Source organism: Taudactylus pleione, unplaced genomic scaffold (genome assembly GCF_031769625.1).
Source record: "Taudactylus pleione unplaced genomic scaffold, aTauple2 ptg000216l, whole genome shotgun sequence".
Classification (NCBI taxonomy): Eukaryota; Metazoa; Chordata; class Amphibia; order Anura; family Myobatrachidae; genus Taudactylus; species Taudactylus pleione.
In genome coordinates, this window is record NW_028284618.1 from 276689 (window position 1) to 295811 (window position 19123).

Sequence of the window (19123 nt, forward strand, 5' to 3'; positions counted from 1 at the left end):
TATATATATATATATATATATATAGAGAGAGAGAGAGAGAGAAAGAGAGACACCCCATTTCCAGTAAACACTGCTTGTTTGGTATCACCAGGAGTTTAGATGATGGTCTCTCCGCTATCCCTTAGAAATAGCCCTACATGTTCATTACTAATTTCAAAGGAAAAGCATACTGTATTCCGCTCATCAATGATCATGTGGTGTTGTGCGTTTTCTCGCCTAGGGTATAGTAGTAGCGTGGTGCCACCTGCCCTGCAGCAAGTTGCCTTTGTATACTCCACACATATATGCTACATCTCATGGATATAAATGTTTATTTTTCAGGTAAAATACAAGAGGGACTTTGAAGAGAGCAAAGGACGGGGCTTCAGCATTGTCACAGACACACCCGAGTTACAGCGGCTGAAAAAAACCCAAGAACAGATCAGCAATGTATGTAGGAGTGACACCGCCATAAATGACAGATGGACAACTACCCTGTTGGTCTGAATATATTCTTGGCATTTGTATGTGGAGATATTTTGGATGAACATGTGCTTGTATGACTGCGTGTCAGGTTCACATGTGTGTGTATGTATATATATGCGCATTGTAGGAGCCGGGACAAATGAACCCCAACGGCTTCCACTGCGAGCCAGACGGCACAGACCTAGGAGAGGAGGCAGGAACTTGGTAAGTATGGGAGTGGGGGCTTTGCAGGCTGGAGCAGGTTGGGCATGTGGTGGAGAGAACTGAGCGTGGGAGGGGGGGCAGAGTAGAGGACAATATATACGGTATCTCAATGTAAATTTGTATTTGTTCCCCTTCAGTTTTGAAACCATTTTTAATATTACATATACTGATAGGGGTCTCAGCCCCTTACCCACACACTTCTCCAGGGCTGCTGCACTTTAAACTAGCCAGTCATTTCTGATTTCCAATAATAACAGTTCTGCTTACATTTACTGTACTCATCAAACAAATAGTGATGCCTATAAAGACATCCTGAAGAAATGTAATATTCTACCCGTACATGTTTTCGGTACTCTGAGATGGAACAAAATGTCTTTGTTGCTCAGAGAGATGACACTAAAGATAAAATGGAACAGGCTTGTTCTTTCTATACATCACGCATTGGTGACATACGGTATATTGCTGGTTGTGTCACTGTAGCTCTTATGCGTCTTGTAAACATAAAACTAAATACACGTCAGTCTTTATAACAACGTAGTTCGGTGACAGCTTGGCACTTTTTGTCTGTTTTTGTAATGTAAGCAGTTTCCTCCTCTTTATACGAGATACTAAACTATTTTTACCATAGATGCTGAATATTGAAAATGCATCCTCATGTCTAATGGGTATGTGAAAGGTTTTTAAATCCATCGTACAAATATAATTCCTGGGGCAGTAGGTTCTTAAAAGATCTTATTTCAGTGTCGAACGCTGGAAACTGGGAACTTGGCATGAGGTTAGAGAGGATTCTGCTTTATCGTGCATTACACAAATCAAGAACTCTTTCATCTGTTCCTTCTGGGTTCTACTATAGATTTCTTGTGGCTTATTAGACTCATTTGCAATGCTTCTCCAAGGGACAAATGAATTGAGCTGTGATACTTGTATAAAAACCTTCCGAAGAGGTCAAGCAGACTTTTGGAGCCTGGAGCAATGTTGTCAAAGTTTCATGGATAACAATATGGTAACCTACTGAATTTTCTATAGTGTAATAATTGGCACATACAGTACTTTTCTATTGTGCATTATAACTGCAACACTTTTACATCAGTCTTTTATCTACAAGACACAGATGAGAAGCCAAGATCCTGAGAACAGATTATGCATTGGGAAAAGGTAAATACCTTCATACTGAATGTTATTTAGCAGTACAGGTTGAGTCTCCCATATCCAAAATGCTTGAGACCAGGGGTATTTTGGATAACAGAATATTCCGTATTTTGGAATAATTGCATACCATAATGAAATATCTTGGGAATAGGGCCCAAATATACACACAGAATGCATTTATGTGTTATATACACCTTATACACACAGCCTACAGGTAATTGTATACAATATATTCAATAATTTTGTGGCTCAAACAAAGTTTATGTACATACATGAAATTCATTTATGTTTCATATACACACAGCCTGAAGGTAATTGTATACAATATTTTTTATAATTTGGGCCTTAGACAAAGTTTGTGTACATTGAACCATCAAAAATCAAAGGTTTCATTATTTCAGTCATGCCAAAAAAATTCTGTATTTCGGAATATTCCGTATTTGGATATGGGAGCCTCAACCTGTATCTCAAATATATGGATATAGTATAATTAAGCCCCTGCATGGAATGTATGGGTATTAGAAGTCACCCAGGGTTAGTGTTTTTGTAAAAAGGTTTGCGGATTTACTAGCCAGGAATGTTGGCACTATAGCAGGGAGACACACAGAATGAGGTCCCCCTGCTATACTGCAAAACTAGCTGGTATAGCATGGGGCTGTGTCCCAACAGGAGAAACCAGCCGCATGCTAGCACTAGGGATCGTACCACACACCTGGGTGGTTGGTACAGGGTGATTAGTTTATATTATAATAGAATAAATACTACAAGTCACAGCAAGACCTGTCGTGACCATCTTTAATGGTTACCAGGCCTCGCTGGAACTTGGAGAGTCACAAAAAAAAAATCACCCCAAAAAATTAAAAAAAAAAAAAACAAAACGAAAAAAAACCCCCACTAATGCTGGGCATACACTCTACAATTATCTGTCAGATATCTGTCCAATCTGTCTGGTGGGAAGGAAAATCTGGTCCGTTTTCTAGTGTATGGGAGCAAATTTCGATTGGTATTTGCTCCCATACATTACCAGATTTTCATTCCAACCAGCCAGATTGGACAGATATCTGACAGATAATTGCATAGTGTATGACCAGCAGTAGGCATGGCATGACTAGCTCTGCAAGAAGCTCCTGTCGCAAATGACCAAGTTAAACCAGTCAGTGTAGACAAATGCACTGGCTTTGCTCTGATTGGTTAGTAGTGTATTCTAAACAATCTGAGCAAAGCCAGTGCATTTATATACATCGACTCATTCTTAATTCAGTTATTTGCAACAGGAGTTCCTTCAGTCATATAATGCGTAACTAGTTTTTTTTAGCCAGGCCTCACGATCCTGGCCTAGGCCACTAGGTGCCACTCTCTGTGTGTCCGTGGTATAGTGACACCAGTCCTGGCTGGTTAATCCTAGTGCTGATAGTGGTAAAATGGGGGGGGGCACTATTTGTGCCCACAATTTTTATCTTTGTTACTTCGCGAGTGCTGTCTTCACATGGAGGGTGGAAGGGGATATACAGGATTTTCTTAAAAGATATTTCTTACAATCTTTTTACACATTCTCAGATTATATAGCTGCATTTTACAGTCTGGATGAACCTCTGTTATACTTTGATTTTTTTTTTTCAGGTACATCTGCGGTGAGTTTACAAATCGCTGGCTATTCCATTTGGCAACTTGTACCTTCAGCATGACCAAAATGGCAACAGCGACTTTCTACCAGGTGGGCTTCTGATGGCTTTGCATCTATTCACATTCCAGTTGTCTATGAAATAAATGTAAATGCAACACATACCATATCTCATGATAATAGCTGTGCACGATAATATATATTATTGATCCTAAAATATACATTAAAGTCAGTGCACTGCCAGGATTATCAATAATGCACCTGAGATACCTGATGTATTTCTTTCTGCATATGCAAATCTCTCTGGCATGTCGAGCAAGTAAAGCTAGACAGACCAATCACTGTGTATAAGGCTAGTGAACAGCTTCTATGTACTAAGCATTGGTTAGCGATAAAGTGGACAGAGATAAAGTACCGACCAATCAGCTCCTGTCATTTTTCAAACACAGCCTGTAAAGTGACAGTTAGGAGCTGATTTATTGGTCCGTCCACTTTGTCTCTCTACAAGGCTTAATACATAAACCCCAAAGTGGAGGTTACCCATAGCAACCAATCAGCTGTCATTTTATAGACTGCGCTAGATAAATGATATCTAGAAGCTGATTGGTCGCTATGGGTAACGCCTCCACCTCATCTCTTTCGAAGCTTTGATACATCTGTCCTTGTGGGAGAGGGGTAGAGTGCCAGGTTAATTTGTTTTGTTTTTTTTTGCAGTAAAGAAAAAATGACCAGTCATGTTGAGCAGAAATGTGGAATATGTTGGTCATTTAAAAATTATACAGATGAAAGGAAAGACCTTCGAAAGCCGGGGCTACAATATGGTGTCCTTCTAAGCACTGACAGGATTATAAGTAACAATTCTGCAATAGCGGAATTGTCTCCGAGCTCTGCGATCCTTTCATTCCAGCCAGCTCTCCTTCAAAAAAAGACATCAGAAAACAGTTAGAAGAGGAAAAGCGAGGACAGAATGGAAATAATTGTCTTGTCCCTCCTGCGATACGGCCAAACTCAAAGGGGACACCTGGCAAGGTTTATGAGGTAAGGAAATTAGATCTACTTGAGAAAATAAGTTGATGGTTTCCAGGGGAATGCTACTGTTGAAAGCAAACTCTCATGAGCTAAATGGGCCTTTTGTACTGGGAATGTCCTTTGTGCGCTTCTGGTAGCTCTGTTGAATTTTAAGTTGCGGTGTCTTATTTTCTCAATCTGGCGAACAGTGGATTTAAAAGGCCCCAATTGTGTCGTTTGCACTTTGTATGTTTCTCTTGTTGCAGGAAAGGATAAGATAGGAAATGACAGAAAGCAGCAGTGTGCCAAAGTGCCATCGTTACAATCACAATGATAGCACATTATGGCGAGAATATTTAGTCCACACTTAAAGTGCACTCGTCACATATTGTACTCACAATGGGTACTTACATTTTTTGGCAGAATCAATCCTAGTTGAGCACAGCAGGGTATTGCAGGTAGTCAGAATCCCCCGACATTGCTTAAAATATTACGATTTTAGCAGTGAGTCCTATGACTGGGCAGTGTGATTGGTGCAGGACATAGAAATTGTATTTAGTATCTACTGTATATATTAAATCTGGATGTTCTGTTCTGTCTCCGGATGGGCCAAGGAGCTGAAATAAGTGTTGCTTATCAAATCAATCACTGCAGCCTCCTGGTGCGCCATTTTGATGTTGCATTGTGACTAAGACGCATTCGCGACACTAGCAGAGTAGCACCACACCTGGCGCACTGAGAGTGTCTTTTTGGAGCGACCGCAGAAATGATGTACGAGGACACATCTGTATTACCGCCAATTGGAAAATATCCAGACCAGTGTTTCAGGGATTCTTGTCCCGATTGGCAGTTAGGTACAAATCCAGTGTAATATCCACTATATAGCACAATTGCAGATTAACCAGAGCCTCTCACAAAACACTGTTCAAACCTCTCTACATCCCGACTCCCATTCCTGGGACAAGAAACGTTAACAACATATTTTCCACACCACACCAGCATCATATTCGCTTAATATGCTGGTGTGGAAATTGTTTTCCCCATACTCCTAAAGGATGTCATCTTGTTACCAGCAGTTCTGGTTTATTAGACAAAACTATACAGTACTACATTTGTTCATATTAATGAGGTCACCTGGAACTAGGGGTGTGCACCGGCCACTTTTCGTGTTTTGTGTTTTGGTTTTGGATCTGGATCTTTCTTCGTGTTTTGGATCTGGATTGGTTTTGCCAAAACCACCCTTCCGTGTTTTGGGTTCTGGGTTTTGTGTTTTGGATCTGTATTTTTTTTAAAAAAAGCATAAAAACAGCTAAAATCACAGAATTTGTTGGTTTCTCTGCTCCTATGCTATTATTAACCTCAATAACCTTAATTTCCACTCATTTCCAGTCTATTCTGAACACCTCACACCTCACAATAGTGTTTTCATGTCCAAAAGGTTGCACCGAGGTAGCTGGATGACTATGCTAAGCGACACGAGTGGGCGGCACAAACACGTGACCCATCTAGGAGTGACACTGCAGTGGCAGACAGGATGGCAGTTAGAAAAACTAGGCCCCAAACTGTACATAATGCAAAGAAAAAAAAGAAGTGCAAGATGGAATTGTCCTTGGGCCCTCCCACCCACCCTTATGTTGTATAAACAGGACATGCACACTTTAACAAATCAATCATTTCAGCGCCAGGGTCTGCCACACAACTGTGGCTGAAATGATTGGTTCGTTTGGGCCCCCACAAAACAAGCTGGCAATTAATGTGTCCCTGCACAAACTGGCTCTACGGAGGCAAGATGTCATCCTCATCCTCCTCATCCACCGATTCCTCACCCTCTTCAGTGTGTACATCCTCATCCTCACAAAGTATTAACTCGTCCCCACTTGAATCCACCACCACAGGTCCCTCTGTACCTTCTGGAGGCTGGTCTCCCTGGAAGAGCTGATAATTCATTTTGATGAACATCATCTTCTCCACATTCTGTGGAAGCAACCTCCTACGCCTTTCGCTGACAAGGTTCCCGGCTGCACTAAACACTCTTTCGGAATACACACTGGAGGGGGGGCAACTCAGGTAAAATAGAGCCAGCTTGTACAGGGGCCTCCAAATTGCCTCTTTTTCCTGCCAGTACAGGTATGGACTGTCTGACATGCCTACTTGGATGCTGTCACCGATGTAATCCTCCACCATTCTGTCAATGGTGACAGTATCATATGCAGTGACAGTAGACATGTCAGAAATTGTTGCCAGGTCCTTCAGTCCGGACCAGATGTCCAAACTTGGTCCTGCCTGCCCTGCATCACCGCCAGCGGGTTGCTTAGGATACCTAAGTTTTTTCCTGGCAGCCCCAGTTGCGGGAGAAAATGAAGAAGGAGCCGTTGACGTGTCACGTTCCGCTTCAGCTGACAGTGTGTTCACCAGCAGGTCTTTGCACCTCTGCAGGCTTGTGTCGGCCGGAAAGAGAGACACCACATAGGCTTTAAACCTAGGATCAAGCACGGTGGCCAAAATGTAGTGGTCTGATTTCAACAGATTGACCACCCTGGAATCCTGGCAAAGCGAATGAAGGGCTTCATCCACAAGTCCCACATGCCGAGCGGAATCGCTCCGTCTTAGCTCCTCCTTCACTTTCTCCAGCTGCTTCTGCAAAAGCCTGATGAGGGGAATGACCTGACTCAAGCTGGCTGTGTCTGAACTGACTTCACGTGTGGCAAGTTCGAAGGGCTGGAGAACCTTGCACAACACGGAAATCATTCTCCACTGTGCTTGAGTCAGGTGCATACCCCCTCCTTTGCCTATGTCATAGGTGGATGTATAGGCTTGTATGGCCCTTTGCTGCTCCTCCATCCTCTGAAGCATATAGAGGGTTGAGTTCCACCGCGTCACAACCTCTTGCTTCAGGTGATGGCGGGGTAGGTTCAAGAGTGTTTGCTGGCGCTCCAGTCTTCGGCACGCAGTCGCTGAATGGCGAAAGTGGCCAGAAATTTTTCGGGCCACCCAAAGCGTCTCCTGCACGCCCCTGTCGCTTTTCAGAAAATTCTGCACCACCAAGTTTATTGTGTGAGCAAAACATGGGACGTGCTGGAATTTGCCCAGATGTAATGCCCGCACAATATTGGTGGCGTTGTCAGATATCACAAATCCCCAGGAGAGTCTAAGTGGGGTAAGCCACTGGGCGATGATTTCCCTCAGTTTCTCTAAGAGGTTGTCGGCGGTGTGCCTCTTACTGAAACCGGTGATACACAGCGTAGCCTGCCTTGTAACGAGCTGGCGTTTCTGAGATGCTGCTACTGGTGACGCTGCTGCTGTTGCTGCGTAAGGTGATACATCTACCCAGTGGGCTGTCACAGTCATATAGTCCTTAGTCTGCCCTGTTCCACTTGCCCACATGTCCGTGGTTAAGTGGACATTGTGTACAACGGCATTTTTCAGGACACTGAGGACACTTTTTCTGACGTTTCTGTACAGTCTCGGTATCGCCTGCCTAGTGAAGTGGAATCTAGACGGGATTTGGAACCGGGGACACACTACCTCCATCAATTGTCTAAATCCCACTGCACTAATGGCGGATACCGGACGCACGTCTAACACCAACATAGCAGTCAAGGCCTCAGTTATACGTTTTGCTTCAGGATGACTGCTGTCGTACTTCATCCTCCTCGCTAAGGACTGTTGGAGGGTCAATTGTTTAGTAAAAGTAGTGGTGTTCCTACTTCCTCTCTGGGATGATGAACGACTCCCAGCAGCAGCAACAGCAGCAGCGGCAGCAGTAGGCGTAGCAATGCAGGATCCTCCAGAGGAATCCCGGATAGGAGAGTCAGTCATGCCAGTGACATGGCCTGCAGGACTACTTCCGATCCTGACTAAGGAGGAAATTGATGAGGAGGGAGTTGACGGTGTGGTTTGCAGGCGCTTGGATACAACAGGACAACGGGATTTAGGTGTCCCTGGACTGCTTACGGTCTTAGCCAAAGTTTCTGAACTTGACAGTAACTTTTTATGAACGCGCTGCAGGTGCCGTATAAGGGAGGATGTTCCTAGGTGGTTGACGTCCCTACCCCTACTTATTTCACCTTTACATATGGTACATATGGCAAGACAGTTGTTGTCCGGATTTGGATAGAAATATTGCCAGACCAAAGAGGTGGAATGTTTGGTCTTCTGCCCAGGCATGACCGTGATGGGCTTTTTCATCCCACGGACAACAACTGTCTCCCCCGGAGCCTGATTTAAACAAACCACATCACCATCAGAATCCTCCTCGCCAACTTCCTCCTCAGCGCCAGCTACACCAGTATCCTCATCCTGTTGTACTTCAACAGTGACATCTTCAATTTGCATATCAGCAAGTGGACTGTGGGTGCTCCTTTCAGCACTTGCAGGGGGCGTGCAAATGGTGGAAAGAGCCACCTCTTCCCGTCCAGTGCTGGGAAGGTCAGGCATCGCAACCACCACCACACTTGGACTCTCCTTGGGGATTTGTGATATCTTCTTAGAAAGCACAGTTCTTCGCTGTGCTTTTGCCAGCTTAACTCTTTTGATTTTTTTAGTGGGAGGAGGGCTTCCATCGTCATGTGAAGCTGAACCACTAGTCATGAACATACTAGGGATCGACCTTAACCGTTCCTTGCCACTCCGTGTCGTAAATGGCATATTGGCAAGTTTACGTTTCTCTTCAGCTGATTTAAATGTCTTTTTCAAGGTCATTTTCCTGAACTTTGCCATTTGGGATTGTATGTGCCCTCTACTATGACATTGGGCATCGGCCTTGGCAGACGATGTTGATGGCATGTTATCGTCTATGTCATGACTAGTGGCAGCAGCTTCAGCACTAGGAGGAAGTGGTTCTTGATCTTTCTCTATTTTATTTTTATCGGAGAAAGTTTGGTCCTCCATTTATGTTATATCGATTTGATATATACGTGCGGCTAAACCCAGAAAATAATTTTTTTTTTGGTTTGGACTGGAGTGTACTTTCAGGGGTTACAGCACCCTTTAACGGTCAAGCCAGCCGGCCCTTTACTTATGACACAGGCGCACGCTTGGCACTACTTTGTTGATGCACGTGCGGCTACTGCGCACACAATTCACAAACACAGAAAATAATTTTTTTTTTGGTTTGGACTGGAGTGTACTTTCGGGGGTTACAGCACCCTTAACGGTCAAGCCAGCCGGCCCTTTACTTATGACACAGGCGCACGCTTGGCACTACTTTGTTGATGCACGTGCGGCTACTGCGCACACAATTCACAAACACAGAAAATAATTTTTTTTTTGGTTTGGACTGGAGTGTACTTTCGGGGGTTACAGCACCCTTAACGGTCAAGCCAGCCGGCCCTTTACTTATGACACAGGCGCACGCTTGGCACTACTTTGTTGATGCACGTGCGGCTACTGCGCACACAATTCACAAACACAGAAAATAATTTTTTTTTTGGTTTGGACTGGAGTGTACTTTGGGGGTTACAGCACCCTTTAATGGTCAAGCCAGCCGGCCCTTTACTTATGACACAGGCGCACGCTTGGCACTACTTTGTTGATGCACGTGCGGCTACTGCGCACACAATTCACAAACACAGAAAATAATTTTTTTTTTGGTTTGGACTGGAGTGTACTTTCGGGGGTTACAGCACCCTTTAATGGTCAAGCCAGCCGGCCCTTTACTTATGACACAGGCGCACGCTTGGCACTACTTTGTTGATGCACGTGCGGCTACTGCGCACACAATTCACAAACACAGAAAATAATTTTTTTTTTGGTTTGGACTGGAGTGTACTTTCGGGGGTTACAGCACCCTTAACGGTCAAGCCAGCCGGCCCTTTACTTATGACACAGGCGCACGCTTGGCACTACTTTGTTGATGCACGTGCGGCTACTGCGCACACAATTCACAAACACAGAAAATAATTTTTTTTTTGGTTTGGACTGGAGTGTACTTTGGGGGTTACAGCACCCTTTAACGGTCAAGCCAGCCGGCCCTTTACTTATGACACAGGCGCACGCTTGGCACTACTTTGTTGATGCACGTGCGGCTACTGCGCACACAATTCACAAACACAGAAAATAATTTTTTTTTTGGTTTAGACTGGAGTGTACTTTCGGGGGTTACAGCACCCTTAACGGTCAAGCCAGCCGGCCCTTTACTTATGACACAGGCGCACGCTTGGCACTACTTTGTTGATGCACGTGCGGCTACTGCGCACACAATTCACAAACACAGAAAATAATTTTTTTTTTTGTTTGGACTGGAGTGTACTTTCGGGGGTTACAGCACCCTTAACGGTCAAGCCAGCCGGCCCTTTACTTATGACACAGGCGCACGCTTGGCACTACTTTGTTGATGCACGTGCGGCTACTGCGCACACAATTCACAAACACAGAAAATTATTTTTTTTTTGGTTTGGACTGGAGTGTACTTTGGGGGTTACAGCACCCTTTAACGGTCAAGCCAGCCGGCCCTTTACTTATGACACAGGCGCACGCTTGGCACTACTTTGTTGATGCACGTGCGGCTACTGCGCACACAATTCACAAACACAGAAAATAATTTTTTTTTTGGTTTGGACTGGAGTGTACTTTCGGGGGTTACAGCACCCTTAACGGTCAAGCCAGCCGGCCCTTTACTTATGACACAGGCGCACGCTTGGCACTACTTTGTTGATGCACGTGCGGCTACTGCGCACACAATTCACAAACACAGAAAATAATTTTTTTTTTTGTTTGGACTGGAGTGTACTTTCGGGGGTTACAGCACCCTTAACGGTCAAGCCAGCCGGCCCTTTACTTATGACACAGGCGCACGCTTGGCACTACTTTGTTGATGCACGTGCGGCTACTGCGCACACAATTCACAAACACAGAAAATAATTTTTTTTTTGGTTTGGACTGGAGTGTACTTTCGGGGGTTACAGCACCCTTAACGGTCAAGCCAGCCGGCCCTTTACTTATGACACAGGCGCACGCTTGGCACTACTTTGTTGATGCACGTGCGGCTACTGCGCACACAATTCACAAACACAGAAAATAATTTTTTTTTGGTTTGGACTGGAGTGTACTTTCGGGGGTTACAGCACCCTTTAACGGTCAAGCCAGCCGGCCCTTTACTTATGACACAGGCGCACGCTTGGCACTACTTTGTTGATGCACGTGCGGCTACTGCGCACACAATTCACAAACACAGAAAATATATTATTTTTTTAGCACTTGGGGGGAGCACCCCTGATGGACAGAGCACCCCCTGGACAACACTACAGCACTCCTTTAGGACTGGGACACTGCACAGGACTTTGGAGTGGACACAGCCCCTATGGAGAACTGACTGCACAACACAGTCCAGCCAACCCCTATGGACTTTGAAGTAGTGGACACAGCCCCTATTAACAACAGCAGCACAGCACAACACAGCCAGCCCCTATGAACTTTGAAGTAGTGGACAACAGCAGCACTACACTACACTACACTACACAGCCCTAACTCCCACCCTCCCTCTTCACTGTCCACAGCCGAGTGAGAAAATGGCGCCGACGCGGGTACCTTATATAGGATCCAAAACCCGCGAGACTCGGAAGGCGGGATGATGACGTTTTGCCTCGATTTCAGATCCGAGTCAGGCGGGAAAAGTCGAGCCTGACTCGGATCAGACTCGGATCGGGGGGGTTCGGGGGGGTTCGGATTTCAGAAATCCGAACCCGCTCACCCCTACCTGGAACCAAATTAAAATGCTTAACATTTATATAGCGTACACATAATCTGCAGCACTTTATCGAGGATATTTAGTTATTCATATCAGTTCCTGCCCCAGTAGGCTCACAATCTATATTCCCTACCACATGGACACACTAGGGTAATTTTTCTTTGTTAGGATCCATTTAACTTATCAGTATATTTTTGAATTGTGTGATGAACTTGGAGCACCCAGAGGAAACCCACAGATATATGTGGGGCACATACAAACTCCACACAGATAGGGCCTTGGTGGGAATCAAACCCAAGACCAGTGCTATGAGGCAGTAATGCTTCCAACTGTGCCAACTGTGTTGCTCAGTTATTGTTATTTGAATTAGGCTACAAAACGGGGTCATAGAATATAAATTTCAAGTCAGCTGTCATATATATGCTATTGGCATTCACCCAGGGGCATTGGAACGATTTTATGTTGGGGGGGCAACATAAAATCGTTCCGGCACCACCCCCTCTCCTCCTCTTCTCCCACTTACCTACGCACCGGTCGCAGACTGTCAGGCACTGTGCAGTTTTATAATAATAGGCCGCACAGCCAATGCACTGCACTGAGTTGGAAGTGTAATGTGCAGTGTTTTAACTTAAAGACCGTACATTACACCTCCTCCGACGTACAGTGCCAGCACTGTGCAGCCTATTGCTATAAAGCCGTATGCACTCCCATAAAACGCTGTTCGCATAATTAGGCACGCCTGTGTTCGGATCTCCACTCCCCCGTTTTCAAGCACCTTCCCCTGTTACCACCCACAAACGCCTCATCCTGTCACTCAAACTACCGACCTGGCTGTGTTCAAGGAGAGAGAAATTTCTGATCATTGCGAACTTTACGCATGCGCAGTATAGTGAACATCGGTGGCGTACGACCGTGCGGCCGCTTCGACCGACTCTGAATGAGGTCCTATATACTTAGCAGTCAGTGAATCTGTTCAGATGTAAGCATCAGGCAGTAAGAGGAACAACCTGGAAGGAAAGTGGGATTGGAGGCATATTTGTGAGGTTGTACTGAGCTATGTGCAATATATTTTAAATTAAAAATGAAAATCATGCGCCACAAATATAATTTTCGAAAAACATTATTATTGCTGGAGAGGAGTGCTCTCCTGTACTGTCTCCTTCTCCTCTGTGTTGTGGCCCTGGCAGGATGATGTCACTGGATGACATCATAGGGAACGCGTGACACACTGCGCGTTACTGTGTTGAGTGTCACGGTGCTGCATGGTTGTGCAGTGCTTAGCTCCTCAGAGGTGAGACCGATGAACGATGTATATTACCTGCTCAAATGCTGATATAACCATCGCTGTTATCACCGCTGTGTACTGCTGACACCACTGTGTCTATTTTCCCGCTGTTACCAATAAAGCTGCAAGGCTGGTTAAGGACTCACTGTGTGGACTAACCTCCATTTCACATACCGCTGGTACCTATTGTAATCACCCAGGTTCTACACCAATAGGTCATATCAATAGTTATAAGGTAACAATTTTTGCGTAGCATAAAAACTAACAAACATTTTAGTGGCAACAGCCTGGAAATATTTCCCTAACACATTCAAGAGTTAAGATTTAGCTAAATAAGCTATTAGCAATATTGCAGTTTGTGCCAAGTTTGAATTAAGCAGCAAATTCAATATAGCTGGAATCGTATACATATACCTGTACAGTCTCCAATATGCCTTCAGAAATGTACAGATGAATAAATTATTAGATGGATAAAGTACTAACTGAGCTAAAGTTACAATTTTGTCCATTTATACTTATTCTTTTTTTTTAAATAAATGCTTTAAATTGAATTTACAAAGCTTATTAGTATGTCCTGCGCAATACAATGAATGTAACCTCTTGCACAGACATGTATATTATTATCTATAGTATTTTGCTGTTAGTTATTACTATTTCTTATTTTAGGCATTATTAAGAAAGAAACCCATTGCTAACTAAATTGACTTTAAACTGGAAATCATGATGGGTTAATATGTGAACCGTTAAATACATTGTATAAACAATAATGTCATTATATTTTTAGAAAATTATACTTTTGAATAAGAATATAATATCACACTGCTTTCATTGGCATGGGACCTGTACCACTCTCCCACATGTATTTTTAATGGTGTGTTTTCATTTGCAATAAGCCCAGACCAGTGACTAGCTGACTAAGGGGGTCATTCAGACCCACTCGCGAGCGGCAGTACGCTCGCAAGTGGGTCGATGTTCCCCACTGCGCATGCGCACGACGGAGGGAGCTCCGTCGTGCGCATGCGCGAGACCCGGGGAGCGGCGGGCTTTCCATCGCTCCGGGTCTCGCACCAAAGGGGGCGTGCTGTCGATGTTGATTGACAGCACGCCCCCTTTGGTGGACGTGCCGGGGGCGTGGCGGCCAGACGGAGGCGTTCCCATGGGAACGCCTACCGTCTGGGTCCGGCCCCACTGACATCACTAGTGATGTCAGTGGGAGTGCTTTTGGCTCTGATAGAGCCAAAAGCACTCCTGGGCTTGCGGCAGACGAGACCCTACCGCAGGGTCTCGTCGCAAGCCCGATGGTTGCGATGGTCATGACCATCGCGACCATCTTTTTGGCCACTCGCACAGCTATGCGAGCGGCCAGGAGGCCGCTCCATTTTTAGGTAGGAGGGCCCTGATTCAGAGCGAGCTCTCTGGTCAGAGCGTCCGGCTCTGAATCAGGCCCTCTGTCTCCTAACACTGCTTAGTAAATAGACCCCATAGATTGTTCTCTCACAAATAAAAACAAATGTTGTTGTTAAAACTGACATATATTTTTATTTCATATGTTATAGGAGGTTTAAAGAGAAATATGGTACTGAGGCACCTATACACACACCTTCCCACACGCCCTCTGTCACCTCTGTAGTCCTTTTTCTGATTCGCCTTTCTACTTTTTCTCATCAACGTTTTCTTCCTCTCTGTCTGCTGGCAGCTCCTGTTGTCTCCTGTTCATGATCAGCAATGCGACATGATCATGATGTCATATGCACTGCGCTGCAGAGAACAACGAGCCAGGATTGGAAAGCTGTGAGCAGGGCGCTAGGCGTCAGAGTACGTCTTGAGGACGCCATTTGCGTCTTCAGGCGTTCCCAAGGTGACCTCGGATGGCCCGGGGGCGTTGCTGCCCAGACGGAGGTGTTCCCATGGGAATGCCTACCGTCTGGTTCCGGCCCCACTGACATCACTAGTGATGTCAGTGGGAGTGATTTTGGCTCTGATAGAGCCAAAATCACTCTAGGGCTTGTGGCAGGGAGACCCTACCGCAGGGTCTCCGTCGCAAGTCCAATGGTCGCGATGGTCAAGACCATCGCGACCATCTTTTTGGCCGCTCGCATATGCTGTGGGTGATCACCCACAGCTATGCGAGCGGCCAGGAGGCCGCTCCATTTTCATGGAGGAGGGCCCTGATTCAGAGCGAGCTCTCTGGTCAGAGCGTCCGGCTCTGAATCAGGCCCTAAGGCCCTCATTCAACAATGCACACAGGCGCACTGCTGAACGCAGATTCCTAATAATCGTGAATCTATACATGCGCAGGACCTGTGCACATGACGCCTCCTGCCGCATTACTGTAATTGCAGGGACGGAATTGCGTGCAGCTTTGCAATTCCTCTCCACTGCTGAGTCAGGCCCACCAACATTTCTTGATAGTGTTGTTACTTTACCGTGGTGGGGATCACTCTTCCCTCACTGAGATCTGATTGGCTACAGGCAGTCTCTCCACTTGTTCTCTTTAGAAGATTTGATAAATCTTTGCTCAGTTTCTATCTACCCTCCTTGGCTCACATGGCTGACAGTTTCAATTACCTTTCCCCTCTATTTGGAGGATTTGGGCAAGGTCTATGGCTTGGAGATGTCTAGGCAGAGTATTGCAGTATTGCAGCGCTTAAATATCAGCCGCACAGTATGGCAAAAATATCACTATACCATCTTGAGCTCCTGAGCCAGCCCCCTATGGACATACAGAAGCTCCAGTGCAGCTTATTTATTTGATATTAGATAATTTCTACTTTATTTCTTGCAGGAGTGCAGTGCAGTGATTTTATTTCACTGTGATTCAGTTTTAGAAAGCTTCCCATAACTGCTAACATGGACTTGTTGCTTCCATGGTCTCACAGGTAACAAAAGAGCCAGTCAGTCCTGAATCCTCATAGCTTTGTTTTGTGATAACTGTGGGGCAGTGGCGTAACTATAAATTTTGGTCCCCCCTACCAAAAAAGTTTCAGACGCCCCCCGGCCATAAAACAAACACCCAAAGATGACGTTTAAGGTGTGTAGTTCCATGACACAGTAATGTCCCTTATGACATAATAAGTAATGCCCCTTATAACACATTATGCCACACCGTAATGCCCTGACACATCATGCCACAAAATAATGCCACGTATAACACATAATGGCACACAGTAATACCCTTATTACAAATTATGCCACACCATGCCCCTTATACAGTGCCCCCTGTAGTAGTTATCCTGTAGTTGTGCCCCTTATGCAATGCCCCCTGTAGTAATGCCCCTTATGCAATGCCCCCTGTAGTAGTGCCCCTTATGCAATGCCCCCTGTAGCAGTGCCCATTTTGCAGGCCCTCCTGTAGCAGTGCAAATTATGCAGGGCCCCCTGTAGTAGTGCCCCTTATGCAATGCCCCCTGTAGCAGTGGCCCTTATGCAATGCCCCCTGTAGCAGTGAACCCTTATGCAATGCCCCCTGTAGTAGTGCCCCTTATGCAATGCCCCCTGTAGTTGTGCCCATATACCATGCCCCCTGTAATTGAGCCATATACCGTGTCCCTTGTAGCTGAGCCCATATGCCATGCCCCCTGTAGCTGAGCCCATATATCGTGCCCCTGTAGCTGAGCCCATATGCCATGCCCCCTGTAGCTGAGCCCATATGCCATGCCCCCTGTAGCTGAGCCCCTATGTTGTGTCCCCTGTAGTTGAGCCCCCACCCACACCGGTGTACCTCAGTCAGGTGATTCGGACGTGGCGTCCACCTGTTCCTCTCCTCTGTAAGCATGCTGCTCCTCTTCGGCTTCTTCTCCTCCCAGGCAGCCAGGTGCCAGGCACACAGAGAGCGTGCGCGGTTCGATGTGGTGGTGGAGCTGGCTTAACAGACACTATAGGTCCAGTAGGACCTCTAGCATCTGTCTCCTCCTAGGCAGCGGACATTTTTGGAGGGACATTTTCAGCAGATTTCATGCGGACAGCAAGTCTGCATAGAATCTGCAGCCCCCTAGCCATCGCGCCCCACAAGCTTCCGCGCCACCGCGGGGTATGTGGGGGCTGTAGTTACGACACTGCTGTGGGGTTTACAGAGCCTCTGGGCTCTGGTGCGTTTACCACTCCTGCTACCACAATTGCTACTCCAGTGAGCAGGTCATGCAAATGTGCTTATGCTCGGCCACACAACACATGGGATGCAGTCACCATCCTTGCGCAGACAATGTTGGCGGACAGAATCCCCGGCCCCGGGATCCTGGCGGCTGCGAGCCTGATGGTGAGTATTAGGGTTAGGGGTTAGGCACTAGGGGGAGGGTTAGGGTTAGGCTGTGGGAGGGGAAGGTTAGGGTTAGGCTGCGGGGGGGGGGGTTAGGGTTAGACTATTGGAAAGGTTGGTTAGATGTAAAGTTAGGGGGAGAGTTAGAATAACTACCCAAATGAGTCGGGATTTCCACAATTGGGATTGCAAAGCAATCAGGGTCGTTACTGGAATGCCCTGTTCGCTTTTCAAAAGTGATCCTTGATAAATGGGCCCAACAGTGTAATCTTACTATCCTGCATTGTGCACATATTTGTAAATAAGCCTCTTTAAATGCCAAGTTAGAAATAATTAAATGGCTGCATTCACAATTGAAAAAAGGGCAGTGTTCCGCTTTCCGCTTGACGAAAGGGATCCTAACCTGCAGTATGTGCGAGGCCCTCCTGTGGTTGGCTGGATAAGAGACAGGTCATTGCAGATCAAGGGAGTAGTCAAGTGTGTTCCAATATCTGTAGAAATAGAAAATAATGCTTCTTTGTCATACAGTTTTGATGCCAAATATAAGAAAATTAAATCACCCCAACATTTTCCATTAAGGCTACATTTCAGTGGTGGTTTCTGTGCACTGAACTATTGAAATATATAAGCACATACTGTATAGCTTTCATTATGTCCCCTAACATTTTACGGTCTTTTAAATGTAGTGTCTTCTAGCATTATAGATAACGTGTAGCAGAGTATCCCCTGGCTCACACAAGACAGTGCACATGTGATTGACACAGCTTTTTATTAGTGCAGAATCCATGCCTCAGTTCAATGTCTTGTTCATGCTGCCTAAGGAAATCATATTGATTAGCACTTACATCCAGCCAAAACCCATAAAATGCCATTGTCTCTGTAAGCGTAAGATCATGATAAGCCTAGAAAATGAGTTCTGACTTAATTGAATGCCGAGCTGATCGAAACCTATAAACCAATGTAATTTAAGTAGCATGTAGAGCCTACATGTTATATATATGTAAAACATGTCAATACCTTGAGCCTACTAGTAGATACTAGCACATTCCTCATTAACGTGTCACACTGGCACCAATCACAGAAATTATTGAGCAAATACAATTCTGCAAAAAATCTGATGCTGGCAGATCTTTGGCCAATGTTATAAATAAAGAACATTTAAGTAATTTAAAATATAACAAAACATAACCTTTACTTAATACAGTGATTTGAGTAAGATAGGCTAATTAATACTGTCAACATGGAAGATTAACTATAATGTAAATGTTTTCAGTGCCTACTGTGATCCTGTGCCTGCATAATCAAGTTGCCACCAGGACTTAATCTCTATGTAGTGCAGGCTCAAGATGACAGACACATATATTAAAGGGAACAGGACACTTCTGGCTTATAGGGGTATTCAATATGGGTGCGATAACATCGTTTTTGCGTTAATATCGGAGGTATGAC

General features: G+C 45.3%; 1 protein-coding gene across 3 annotated transcripts in view; it reads left to right on the forward strand.

The window, feature by feature from the left end:
- Positions 1-19123, forward strand: part of NEBL (nebulette) — a 276780-nt gene that overhangs the window by 119168 nt on the left and 138489 nt on the right. For all 3 annotated transcript variants that reach the window (XM_088478587.1, XM_088478588.1, XM_088478589.1), the window contains exon 4: positions 322-429. In XM_088478587.1, coding sequence (XP_088334713.1) covers positions 322-429 — 108 coding nt within the window. The remainder of the gene's footprint in view (positions 1-321; positions 430-19123) is intronic.